The 13020-nt window shown below is 55.7% G+C and overlaps 2 protein-coding genes across 3 annotated transcripts; both read right to left on the minus strand.

Annotated features, from left to right (window-relative positions):
* Positions 1-95: 95 nt before the first annotated feature.
* On the minus strand, positions 96-11570 carry nfatc2ip (nuclear factor of activated T cells 2 interacting protein). 2 transcript variants are annotated; one of them, XM_029836003.1, is made up of 9 exons: positions 11452-11570; positions 10445-10531; positions 10290-10350; positions 10102-10225; positions 7822-7902; positions 1112-1364; positions 894-1038; positions 522-619; positions 96-414 (listed from the first exon to the last, which is right to left on the minus strand). In XM_029836003.1, the coding sequence occupies exons 2-9, from the start codon at positions 10529-10531 to the stop codon at positions 253-255; spliced, it is 1011 nt and encodes a 336-aa protein (XP_029691863.1). In that variant the 5' UTR covers positions 11452-11570; the 3' UTR covers positions 96-252. The 2 variants fall into 2 exon arrangements, with proteins under 2 accessions (XP_029691863.1, XP_029691862.1); XM_029836002.1 differs by lacking the exon at positions 11452-11570 and having other exon boundaries at positions 10445-11416.
* A 264-nt stretch (positions 11571-11834) lies between these two features.
* On the minus strand, positions 11835-13018 carry sgf29 (SAGA complex associated factor 29; the record flags this gene model as incomplete). Its single annotated transcript, XM_029836713.1, has 4 exons — positions 11835-12202; positions 12303-12465; positions 12732-12767; positions 13011-13018. Coding segments are annotated over 4 exons (324 nt in total), but the record flags the coding sequence as incomplete, so codon positions are not given.
* Between the last annotated feature and the right edge of the window lie 2 nt (positions 13019-13020).

Consider the following 13020-nt stretch of genomic DNA (forward strand, 5'->3'; position numbering starts at 1 on the left):
TTTCAGATGAATGAACGTCATTTCCTGAATGTTAGAGCAGAAAATGATCAACTGTTTGTGCTTCTGCCGTGTTCACAATCAATTAAAAAATTCTCATTTTTGCGACTTGACTTTATTTATTTAAAAACAGAGAACTAGGGGAAACTCACAGAACATGTTCGAATAATGGTTGGGCTCAGAACTCCCACAGTTCAGATCTCAGTCTGAGTCTCTGCAGCTCAGCTTTTACCCACAAACATTCTGGCCTGTCGTTCACGTCCACACTTCAATGATGTCCCCGTCCTCCATGTCCAGCTGGGCCGGCGTCTGACTGCACAGCACCCGTGAGCCATCAAAGCGGAAGCAAACCTTTTCCTGTATGCAGCTGGAGACTTGGGCCAGATACTGAGAGAAGATGGAGCCCAGCGGTGTGTCCTGGAACACACACACACACACACACACACACACACACACACACACACACAGGCTGAGTGAGGGTTGGGTTGATGAAGACGATGATGAAAACTCGAGGGGCTACAGACTCTGTTTAGGCTGAACTCCTGCGACGTGTCTCTGTCTTTGCTCTGCAGTCTCACAGTGATGACATCACACCTGTCCTCTGCTGCCATGACAACACATTCTGCACAAGAACAGGGCGTTTCAGGGTTCGCTCTCAGCAGATCAGACATTCATGAGTGCCAGCCTGTTCTGGCTGACTGTTACAGGCTGCTGTCATGTGACACACGACAGGAGCGTGTTGTTGAAGCAGGCTGAGCTGATCTGATCTCTGCGGGGTCAGAACAGGCTCAGCGCCTGTTAATAACGGGGGTGGAGCTCTTCCACCCTCCCGCCCTCTGCTGCCGGGGCAGCTTTTAAAGGCAGAACCTTCAGCCTCAGGGCTGTTGGTAACTGACCGATGATGTCTGCGATGCCCAGGCCCAACGCGCCCACCGTGGCGTCCGCTCGAAGCTCCACCTCCTCCCTCAACAGCAGGAGTCGGTGACGAGGTACACCGAGGGTAACGGCCAGCCGATCCAGCACAGCACTCAGGGGCGTGGACTGAACGACAACAAACAGTGGTTAGGCTGTGGTGCAGGTGTCACCGTGCATCATCAGTAACGGAGGGACGCACCGACAGCACCGGGATCTTCTGCAGGTCTGCTCGACAGCGCACCTTCAGGGGGAACTCTCGCACCAGTGAGCTGTACGGGGGGTCCCCGGAGCCAGCCAGAGGGCTACTCATGATGACGTCATCGTCTTTACGGCTCACAATGATGATGTCATCGTCTCCTGGAGGTGGGCTGTTGGAGCGGCGACTGCTTTTCCTGACCTGAGCTGGTGGAGACAGGAAGGAGCTGAGCGACTGGAGCATCCTGTCCACCTCTCTGGAACACACACACACTCGTGAATCAGTTCATCACCTGACCCGTTCAGGTGTTTTAGAGAGAGAGAGACAGGCAGAGAGAGAGACAGGCAGAGAGAGACAGGCAGAGAGAGAGACAGGCAGAGGGAGAGACAGGCAGAGAGAGAGACAGGCAGAGAGAGAGAGAGAGGCAGAGAGAGAGACAGGCAGAGGGAGAGACAGGCAGAGAGAGAGGAGGCAGAGAGAGGGAGGCAGAGAGAGACAGGCAGAGAGAGAGACAGGCAGAGAGAGAGACAGGCAGAGAGAGAGACAGGCAGAGAGAGGGAGGCAGAGAGAGACAGGCAGAGAGACGGCAGAGGAGAGAGAGAGACAGGCAGAGAGAGAGACAGGCAGAGAGAGGAGGCAGAGAGAGAGGAGGCAGAGAGAGACAGGCAGAGAGAGAGACAGGCAGAGAGAGACAGGCAGAGAGAGGTAGGCAGAGAGAGACAGGCAGAGAGAGAGAGACAGGCAGAGAGAGAGACAGGCAGAGAGAGGGAGGCAGAGAGAGACAGGCAGAGAGAGAGACAGGGAGGCAGAGAGAGAGACAGGAGAGAGAGAGACAGGCAGAGAGAGGGAGGCAGAGACAGAGAGAGAGAGAGAGACAGGAGGGAGAGACAGGCAGAGAGAGAGACAGGCAGAGAGAGGGAGGCAGAGAGAGACAGGCAGAGAGAGAGACAGGCAGAGAGAGGGAGGCAGAGAGAGGGAGGCAGAGAGAGACAGGCAGAGAGAGAGACAGGCAGAGAGAGGGAGGCAGAGAGAGACAGGCAGAGAGAGAGACAGGCAGAGAGAGAGACAGGCAGAGAGAGAGAGACAGGCAGAGAGAGAGACAGGCAGAGAGAGAGACAGGCAGAGAGAGAGACAGGCAGAGAGAGAGAGAGACCGGCAGAGAGAGAGACAGGCAGAGGGAGAGACAGGCAGAGAGAGAGACAGGCAGAGGGAGAGACAGGCAGAGAGAGGGAGGCAGAGAGAGGGAGGCAGAGAGAGACAGGCAGAGAGAGAGACAGGCAGAGAGAGGGAGGCAGAGAGAGAGACAGGCAGAGAGAGGGAGGCAGAGAGAGACAGGCAGAGAGAGAGACAGGCAGAGAGAGAGACAGGCAGAGAGAGGGAGGCAGAGAGAGACAGGCAGAGAGAGAGACAGGCAGAGAGAGAGACAGGCAGAGAGAGGGAGGCAGAGAGAGAGACAGGCAGAGAGAGAGACAGGGAGGCAGAGAGAGAGACAGGCAGAGAGAGAGACAGGCAGAGAGAGGGAGGCAGAGGAGAGAGAGAGACAGGCAGAGAGAGACAGGCAGAGGGAGAGACAGGCAGAGAGAGGGAGGCAGAGAGAGACAGGCAGAGAGAGAGACAGGGAGGCAGAGAGAGAGACAGGCAGAGGGAGAGACAGGCAGAGAGAGACAGGCAGAGAGAGACAGGCAGAGAGAGACAGGCAGAGAGAGAGACAGGCAGAGAGAGAGACAGGCAGAGAGAGGGAGGCAGAGAGAGACAGGCAGAGAGAGAGACAGGGAGGCAGAGAGAGAGACAGGCAGAGAGAGAGACAGGCAGAGAGAGGGAGGCAGAGAGAGACAGGCAGAGGGAGAGACAGGCAGAGAGAGACAGGCAGAGAGAGGGAGGCAGAGAGAGACAGGCAGAGAGAGAGACAGGGAGGCAGAGAGAGAGAGACAGGCAGAGAGAGAGACAGGCAGAGAGAGAGACAGGCAGAGAGAGAGACAGGCAGAGAGAGAGAGAGACAGGCAGAGAGAGGGAGGCAGAGAGAGAGAGAGGGAGGCAGAGAGAGGGAGGCAGAGAGAGGAGCAGAGAGAGACAGGCAGAGAGAGAGACAGGCAGAGAGAGAGACAGGCAGAGAGAGGGAGGCAGAGAGAGAGAGAGACAGGCAGAGAGAGAGACAGGCAGAGAGAGGGAGGCAGAGAGAGAGAGAGACAGGCAGAGAGAGAGACAGGCAGAGAGAGGGAGGCAGAGAGAGAGAGAGACCGGCAGAGAGAGAGACAGGCAGAGAGAGGGAGAGACAGGCAGAGAGAGGGAGGCAGAGAGAGACAGGCAGAGAGAGGGAGGCAGAGAGAGAGAGAGACCGGCAGAGAGATTTTGAGAGAGAGAGACAGGCAGAGAGAGGGAGAGACAGGCACAGAGAGAGAGACAGGCAGAGAGAGACAGGCAGAGAGAGAGACAGGGAGGCAGAGAGAGAGACCGGCAGAGAGAGAGACCGGCAGAGAGAGACAGGGAGGCAGAGAGAGAGACAGGCAGAGAGAGAGACAGGCAGAGAGAGAGACAGGCAGAGAGAGAGGGGGGGGCAGAGAGAGGGAGGCAGAGAGAGGGAGGCAGAGAGAGACAGGCAGAGAGAGAGACAGGCAGAGAGAGAGACAGGCAGAGAGAGGGAGGCAGAGAGAGAGAGAGACAGGCAGAGAGAGAGACAGGCAGAGAGAGGGAGGCAGAGAGAGAGAGAGACAGGCAGAGAGAGGGAGGCAGAGAGAGAGAGAGACCGGCAGAGAGAGAGACAGGCAGAGAGAGGGAGAGACAGGCAGAGAGAGGGAGGCAGAGAGAGACAGGCAGAGAGAGGGAGGCAGAGAGAGAGAGAGACCGGCAGAGAGAGAGAGAGAGAGAGACAGGCAGAGAGAGGGAGAGACAGGCACAGAGAGAGAGACAGGCAGAGAGAGACAGGCAGAGAGAGAGACAGGGAGGCAGAGAGAGAGACCGGCAGAGAGAGAGACCGGCAGAGAGAGACAGGGAGGCAGAGAGAGAGACCGGCAGAGAGAGAGACCGGCAGAGAGAGAGAGAGGGAGAGACAGGCACAGAGAGAGAGACAGGCAGAGAGAGACAGGCAGAGAGAGAGACAGGGAGGCAGAGAGAGAGACAGGCAGAGAGAGACAGGCAGAGAGAGAGACAGGGAGGCAGAGAGAGAGACAGGCAGAGAGAGAGACAGGGAGGCAGAGAGAGAGACAGGGAGGCAGAGAGAGAGACAGGCAGAGAGAGAGAGGGAGGCAGAGAGAGAGAGACAGGCAGAGAGAGAGATTTAACACCACCTTTATTTCCATGTCTTATTCACATGTCCACATTTCAGACGGACATTGGAGACCTTCAACAGTTCCAAATCCAAACAACTTTCCTCACTAAAACCAGGACGTCTCTCGCCGTCCCCTGTGACAGCCTGAAAGAAAAACCCTCCCCGACCCCAGAAACCACCTCTGTGGCTCTGGAGGAATGTTTATAAAAGTCTGAACAATCCATCCAGTCCTGGAGGTGGACCAGAAGCCATCGGTCCTGGAGGTGGACCAGAAGCCATCGGTCCTGGAGGTGGACCAGAAGCCATCCAGTCCTGGAGGTGGACCAGAAGCCATCGGTCCTGGAGGTGGACCAGAAGCCATCGGTCCTGGAGGTGGACCAGAAGCCATCCAGTCCTGGAGGTGGACCAGAAGCCATCCAGTCCTGGAGGTGAACCAGAAGCCATCGGTCCTGGAGGTGGACCAGAAGCCATCCAGTTCTGGAGGTGGACCAGAAGCCATCGGTCCTGGAGGTGGACCAGAAGCCATTGGTCCTGGAGGTGGACCAGAAGCCATCCAGTCCTGGAGGTGGACCAGAAGCCATCGGTCCTGGAGGTGGACCAGAAGCCATCCAGTCCTGGAGGTGAACCAGAAGCCATCGGTCCTGGAGGTGGACCAGAAGCCATCCAGTCCTGGAGGTGGACCAGAAGCCATCGGTCCTGGAGGTGGACCAGAAGCCATCCAGTCCTGGAGGTGAACCAGAAGCCATCGGTCCTGGAGGTGGACCAGAAGCCATCCAGTCCTGGAGGTGGACCAGAAGCCATCGGTCCTGGAGGTGGACCAGAAGCCATCGGTCCTGGAGGTGGACCAGAAGCCATCCAGTCCTGGAGGTGGACCAGAAGCCATCGGTCCTGGAGGTGGACCAGAAGCCATCCAGTCCTGGAGGTGAACCAGAAGCCATCGGTCCTGGAGGTGGACCAGAAGCCATCCAGTCCTGGAGGTGGACCAGAAACCATCGGTCCAAGGAGACGGTAGCGTCCAGGGGAGGCCGGTCCCTCTGGCCCAGCCGAGGAAGTCCCTGCAGTAGCTCGTCCTCCCTGGTGCAGTCCTCCGCCCTGTAGGGGGCGCTGTAGAAAGCCTCAGCGTGCCTCCTCATCACACTCTGGTGCAGTCCTCCGCCCTGTAGGGGGCGCTGTAGAAGGCCACAGCGTGCCTCATCATCACACTGGTCAGCTATTGGAGCCCTTAGCATGTTTTAGCCTTTTTCCTTCCTTTCTGACCCAGCATCCTTCTGGTGGCCGTCATGTGCTTCTTTAGCCGGGACTGTTTCCTCTCATCCAGGACGTCCACTCCCACTCCCTCTGGAGCAGCAACGCACTTTTTAAGAACTTTTCAGGGTCTGGGAAATAATCAGCCACCTTCACAGACTGGCTGAAGGTTTCATCCAGGAAGGTGGTGACGTCCTCCAGGGTGTACAGGTCCCCAGTAAGGGACTGGGAGTCCGCTACAGACCCCCAGGAGTCAGAGTCAGACTCCATCCCCTCCTCCCCCCCCCTCATCAACACTCAGCATCTCTACTGGCTGATCAGGGAGCTGCTCCCCAGCAGCCTGACCCTGGTCACCACTGACCCCCCCCCAGCTCCTGGCTGCTCCTCCTCCTGCACATTTACTCCCATCCGAACCTCCTCTACTGCTCCCTCTCTTCCTGCCCTAACTCCAGCTACACATTCACCTCCTCCTTGCTCCTCTACCTGTCCACTACGGGCCTCCTCCAGCATCGGCCGCCCCCTCGTCACCACCGCCGCTCGGCGGGGCGACGCGGCTCGACATGGCGCCGGTGCGAGCGCCCTCATTAGCGGGTCTGTGAGGACAAGCGACACGCTTGTGTCCCACATCCCCGCACTCAAAGCACCTCATGCTCCCAGAGCTAGCGTAGACCATGTAGTGTCCCTCTCCAGGTCTCACCCTGAAGGACACGTCCAGTGTCTGTGACGGACAGGTGAGGAACATGAAGCACTGCCTCCTGAGTGAGAGCACGTGCTTCAGTCTATCGCTCCTGCAGCCCGGACCCACGGTCCCCGGACCCACGGTCCCCGGACCCAGGGTCCCCAGACCCACGGTCCACAGACCCACGGTCCACAGACCCCGGTCCCCAGACCCACGGTCCACAGACCCACGGTCCACAGACCCACGGTCCACAGACCCCGGTCCCCAGACCCACGGTCCACAGACCCACGGTCCACAGACCCCGGTCCCCAGACCCACGGTCCACAGACCCAAGGTCCTCAGACCCAGGGTCCCCAGACCCGCGGTCCTCAGACCCACGGTCCTCAGACCCGCGGTCCCCAGACCCGCGGTCCTCAGACCCACGGCCCCCAGACCCAAGGTCCTCAGATCCACGGTCCTCAGACCCACGGTCCCCAGACCCAAGGTCCCCAGACCCACGGTCCTCAGACCCACGGTCCCCAGACCCAAGGTCCTTAGACCCAAGGTCCTCAGACCCGCGGCCCCCAGACCCACGGTCCTCAGACCCGCGGTCCCCAGACCCGCGGTCCTCAGACCCAAGGTCCCCAGACCCACGGTCCTCAGACCCAAGGTCCCCAGACCCAAGGCCCCCAGACCCACGGTCCCCAGACCCATTCGCCATCTTACCAAACCGCTGCAGCTCCAGAGCCTCATTAGGGATAAAAGGGGGAACACCTGAGACGGTGACCCGAGTGGAGGGCGCAGACCCTCTCTGGGGTCCAGGTCAGACCAGTTTACTGACCAGTCAAGCTCCTTAAGCACTGGTGCTGTTGGCAGTGTGGGCAGGAGCCAGCAGGACCTGCTGGAACATGGAGCCAGCAGGACCTGCTGGAACATGGAGCCAGCAGGACCTGCTGGAACATGGAGCCAGCAGGACCTGCTGGAACATGGAGCCAGCAGGACCTGCTGGAACATGGAGCCAGCAGGACCTGCTGGAACATGGAGCCAGCAACTTGGACTCTGAGCCTCTCTGATCTAGACTCTGGGACCTTGATTTGCCGTTTGTCCTCAGCCCAGGTGAGTCTTCTGACGTGGTCTCTGGTCGACAGCAGGACTGAGTCAGGTGGATGCAGGTCCTGGGTCCTCCTGAAGACTCCAGGCGTGGTCCACCCCTGGGGAATGATCCAGCCGTGACCTTTGGGGTCTGACACTCCGGTTCAGGCTGTCAGTGATGGTCTTTCGGACCACTGCCCATTCTGCTGGAGCCTCCTGAACCAGACTGGGACCATTTGAAAGCTCAGGAAGGTCTGAAGGTTCTCATCATCATTGTCCAGAACATCTGAGGTTCCCATTATGACCCGAACGACTGAAATAAATCAACTTCTTGCTTCTCTAAATCATCTGAGGCCTTTCTGCCCAATCAGGTCTAATATTGGAAATAAACTCTCCGATCAGTCGACCTCTTCAGCTGTTGTCATGGAGCTGTTAGTTGCTATGGTGACTTACCCAATCTTCTTTTGGACATTTCTGGAGTGTTTCCTGACTGGACTGGTGGGAGGAGACGGTGACGAGCGCCAAGCTGCTTCCCTGAAACACAAAAAGCCACTCAGTCATCAGCACTGCGCCCCCTGCAGGAGCAGCCTGGTATTCCAGACGTGTTCATGTCCCCCTCCGTCTCCGAGTGAGGAAAACTATTCAGATTTCATCGGATTTCAATTCTCAGGCTTTTTGGTTGTTTTTCAAAGATAAAATGTGCCCATTGAAAACAATGACGATCCCCAAAGTGCAGCTGAGACGCTAGTCGTTACGTTCACACGGCTTTTGAACCCTCAGCCACGAGGGTCGGGGTTAGAGGGTTAGAGGGTTAGGGTTAGAGGGTTAGAGGGTTAGGGTTAGAGGGTTAGGGGGTTAGAGGGTTAGGGTTAGAGGGTTAGGGGGGTTAGAGGGTTAGAGGGTTAGGGTTAGAGGGTTAGGGGGTTAGAGGGTTAGGGTTAGAGGGTTAGGGGGTTAGGGGGTTGGGGTTAGAGGGTTAGAGGGTTAGGGTTAGGGGGTTAGAGGGTTAGAGGGTTAGGGGGTTAGGGTTAGAGGGTTAGAGGGTTAGGGGGTTAGAGGGTTAGGGTTAGAGGGTTAGAGGGTTAGGGGGTTAGGGGGTTGGGGTTAGAGGGTTAGAGGGTTAGGGTTAGGGGGGTTAGAGGGTTAGGGGGTTAGGGTTAGAGGGTTAGGGGGTTAGGGGGTTAGGGTTAGGGGGTTAGGGGGTTAGGGGGTCGGGGTTAGAGGGTTAGAGGGTTAGAGGGTTAGGGTTAGGGGGTTAGAGGGTTAGAGGGTTAGGGGGTTAGAGGGTTAGGGTTAGAGGGTTAGGGGGTTAGGGGGTCGGGGTTAGAGGGTTAGAGGGTTAGGGTTAGGGGGTTAGAGGGTTAGAGGGTTAGGGGGTTAGGGTTAGAGGGTTAGGGGGTTAGGGGGTTAGAGGGTTAGAGGGTTAGGGGGTTGGGGTTAGAGGGTTAGGGGGTTAGGGGGTTAGGGTTAGAGGGTTAGGGGGTTAGGGGGTTAGAGGGTTAGAGGGTTAGGGGGTTGGGGTTAGAGGGTTAGAGGGTTAGGGGGTTAGGGGGTTAGAGGGTTAGAGGGTTAGAGGGTTAGGGGGTTGGGGTTAGAGGGTTAGAGGGTTAGGGGGTTAGAGGGTTAGGGGGTTAGGGGGTTAGGGGGTTAGAGGGTTAGAGGGTTAGGGGGTTGGGGTTAGAGGGTTAGAGGGTTAGGGGGTTAGAGGGTTAGGGGGTTGGGGTTAGAGGGTTAGAGGGTTAGAGGGTTGGGGTTAGGGGGTTAGGGTTAGAGGGTTAGGGGGTTAGAGGGTTAGAGGGTTAGGGGGTTAGAGGGTTAGAGGGTTAGGGGGTTGGGGTTAGAGGGTTAGGGGGTTGGGGTTAGAGGGTTAGAGGGTTAGGGGGTTAGGGGGTTAGAAGGTTAGGGGGTCGGGGTTAGAGGGTTAGAGGGTTAGGGGGTTAGGGGGTTGGGGTTAGAGGGTTAGGGGGTTAGGGGGTTAGAGAGTTAGGGGGTTAGGGGGTTAGAGGGTTAGGGGGTTGGGGTTAGAGGGTTAGAGGGTTAGGGGGTTGGGGTTAGGGGGTTAGAGGGTTAGGGGGTTAGAGGGTTAGAGGGTTAGGGGGTTAGGGGTTAGAGGGTTAGAGGGTTAGGGGGTTGGGGTTAGAGGGTTAGGGGGTCGGGGTTAGAGGGTTAGGGGGTTAGGGGGTTAGAGGGTTAGGGGGTTAGAGGGTCAGGGTTAGAGGGTTAGGGGGTTGGGGTTAGAGGGTTAGGGGGTTAGGGTTAGAGGGTTAGGGGGTTGGGGTTAGAGGGTTAGGGTTAGAGGGTTAGGGGTTAGGGGGTTAGGGGGTTAGGTGGTTAGGGGGTTAGGGGGTTAGAGGGTTAGGTGGTTAGGGGGTTAGGGGGTTAGAGGGTTAGAGGGTTAGGTGGTTAGGGGGTTAGGGGGTTAGGGGTTAGGTGGTTAGGGGGTTAGGTGGTTAGGGGGTTAGGGGGTTAGAGGGTTAGGTGGTTAGGGGGTTAGGTGGTTAGGGGGTTAGGGGGTTAGAGGGTTAGGTGGTTAGGGGGTTAGGGGGTTAGGGGTTAGGTGGTTAGGGGGTTAGGTGGTTAGGTGGGCGACGAGAGCGCAGCTGCACACGGATGCTCTGATGCTCAATGACGCCAAATGCAAGAATGAAATCAAGTCCTCTGGTTTGAAGCAGCAGAAGTAAAAGAAATCCTTTTGGTGGTGTTGTGTGGTGGCTACGGCGTGAGCGGACTCACGGTTCTCCTCTCGTCTTCGGGTCTTCTGCTTCGTCCTCCGAATCGCTCAGGATCAGGGTGGAGGTGGTCGGCGGTCGCCCGCCACCAGAGAGGTGCGACCATAAGTTGCCAGCCTCCGGGTCATCTGATCACAACCACAAACAGTCAGCTGAGCTGAGGGCTAACAGGCGCAGGTGTTCAGGTTCTACCTGCAGCTTCCTGCTGGGAGAACTGGGCCGCCGCTGGTCTCAGCTGCAGATCGCTGCTCACCTGAACAACAGAAGAGCAGTTCAGACGGGCCGACCTGCTGATGGAACTGAACGTTTGCAGGACAAACAAACTGCAGCTACGAGCCCAGGTTAACCTTGTTGGAGTAGACGGACACCGGGACGATGGTGGACGGGTCGAGGATGCGCCGTCGTCTGGGCAGAGGCTTCCTGGCGTCAGTCATCTGGGGGATCATTCAGAGACTTCACCTCCAACAATTAAAATCTGAGGCCTAACTGACGTCCTGTCCTGGTGACGTCACGTGGGCGGGGCATTGTGGGGGCGGGGCTCTGAGAGGACCGTGGGTGGAGTCACAACAGAGACTCCATAGCAGGACCAGGACCTGCCAGAAACCCTGCTCCAATCAGGTGCAGCTTTTGTGATACACCTGTGTGACTTCAGCCATCTTAGGGGGTAACTGCATGTCGGATGGGTCCTCATTTACTTTTCACCCAATTTTTAATTTCAAAAAACATCTGAGAGGCTTTTTAAACATTTAAATGTTCTATTCTGTCACTTGAATCTATCAGTCTCTCTATAGTTGCTCTCAAATATGCGCACAGATTTTATAGGTCGTCTTAACTTTCCACAATTGTATAAGCCGTCAAAAACTTGTCAAAATATAGTTTTGTATGCAGGAACAATAATATAACATTACAGATAAATCACAAATAAGTTCAACATCTGAATCTTAAACAACTGTTTATGGTGTATAAAAAGGGTTCCCGGCATTTATTGTTCGACACAGCGCTGGTATTCTTCTATATTTGAGAGGGTAAGATGAGCTAACCGACAATAAAAACCCACAAATAGAAACATTAGCATCAGCATCCTGATGACAACAACTGCAACACATAAACTCATCTACGGAAAAAGCCTCAGTGACACATTTGTGTTTCCATCCTCGAGCAGATTCCAGAAACTAAGAGCCAAATTAGCACCGCTGGATTAGCATCGGTGGGCGAAACGCCTTTAACTATATGCTAACACCTATATTTAGCGCTGCTGCAGCTCATCGCACTGTCGGCTACACTTTTCTACCAGTGGATTTAATGGAAAAAAAAGCTTCGTTAGTGTCAAACTGTAAAAGCGGGCCGAACTCACCGTTTCCGCTAGGATCACTTCCGTTTCCGCCCTGTCGTCGGGTTCAGTCTGTTTCCCGCCAAGTGTGACGCCTTCATGGACAATAAGAAATATGCGCAACACCTTCCTGCCAAATCTTCCCACAGATTTTTGGTCTTGTGATATTTTGGTTTACTGACTGTTAAACCTTGAACAAACATGATTGAATCCACCTTTGGTATTACACACGTCTACATTTATAAAGTCCTGGCACAACTTTTTTTAAAAATGAACTCCATTATTTGGTTAAATCAGACTCAAGCAGACGATAGCCTCCCTCCAAATGACCCTAACACTCAAGGACCTGCACGGTTGAGAACCTCAGCACAGAAGGCCGTATTTATGAGGATTTTTACCAAAGAACACCATATTTGAAACCTTTTTATTGCTAAAATGGAACATCTATGTTTGTGACGACTCTTGATGACATCATGAAGGGAACAGGACGTATTGCTAAATGGAACATCTATGTTTGTGACGATTTGATGACATCATGAAGGGAACAGGACGTATTGCTAAAATGGAACATCTATGTTTGTGACGACTCTTGATGACATCATGAAGGGAACGGGACGTTTTCCTTCATCAGCGCGACGCTGCTGCATCCTTGGTCTCATCACTTCTTCTTATTCTCTTTGCAGGCGACCACGTATCTTTGAGCTACGTTGAGCGGAGGGGAGTAGCCGTCTGCGTAGGTCGTGTCCTCAAACAGAACCGAGTAGTCGTCCTGAGGCTGCAAACCCACAAGGACCAACGATCAGAACCTGCTCACACCCGTCCCCCTCAGCACAGATCCTGGATCAGAATGGACACCGAGCTTTGAGACGTCTCACCCGGTGGGGTGGTGCGTGGATCAGGGCCCGGTAGAAGCAGGTGGTCTGGGGGTACAGAGCCAGAACCAGCTGGTCTTTGCTGAACAGGGCTTCTGGGTCCGTCTCTGGGTTGGCCTTCCACTGAGGGAGGGGGATGATGCGTCGTCTGCTTAGAGTGTGTCTCCTACACACACACGCACACACGCACGCACGCACGCACACACACACACACACACACACACACACACACACACACACACACACACACACACACACACTTTTGCTGTTAAGTCTTTGTGAGGACCCTGATGAGCATGATACAGTCCCTGGCAGACAAACAGGCAGGAAGCTCCAGCCGTCGGTTCTGGAGCCAAACAGAAACATTCGGTCCAGCTCAGGAAGAAGATTCGAGCTGATCAGTTTGGCACCAGCGGTTGTGACATCACTCACTCTTTGCCTTCTTCATCGATGTCGTCCACTTCATACCTGGAAGAAATCAAAATGGAATCAGTCATGACTGGACCGCTTCTTTGGGGGTTGTCATAGCAACGCCGCCACACATGTCGGCGCCGGCCGTTTGGCCATTGTTGGTTAGCGTGGAGACGACGACACCTGACCCAGTGACATCATCCCTGATGCAGGCGGTCACCCGGTGACATCATCCCTGATGCACGAGCACGTGCACGTGCTCGTGCACTCCCGGCTGCAGTCAGCTGCCAGGACACTCACTTGTTGGTGG

Source organism: Takifugu rubripes, chromosome 5 (genome assembly GCF_901000725.2).
Source record: "Takifugu rubripes chromosome 5, fTakRub1.2, whole genome shotgun sequence".
NCBI classification, from domain to species: Eukaryota; Metazoa; Chordata; class Actinopteri; order Tetraodontiformes; family Tetraodontidae; genus Takifugu; species Takifugu rubripes.

Excerpts from the sequence above, each read along its gene's own strand:
- nfatc2ip (XM_029836002.1), bottom strand. The coding sequence starts at position 10,543 with ATGATCCCCCAGATGACTGACGCCAGGAAGCCTCTGCCCAGACGACGG. Across the intron at positions 1,039-1,111 it reads AGAAGATCCCGGTGCTGTCG|TCCACGCCCCTGAGTGCTGT; the intron begins GTGCGTCCCTCC and ends GTTGTCGTTCAG. Across the intron at positions 415-521 it reads AGGAGTTCAGCCTAAACAGA|GACACACCGCTGGGCTCCAT; the intron begins GTCTGTAGCCCC and ends TGTGTGTTCCAG.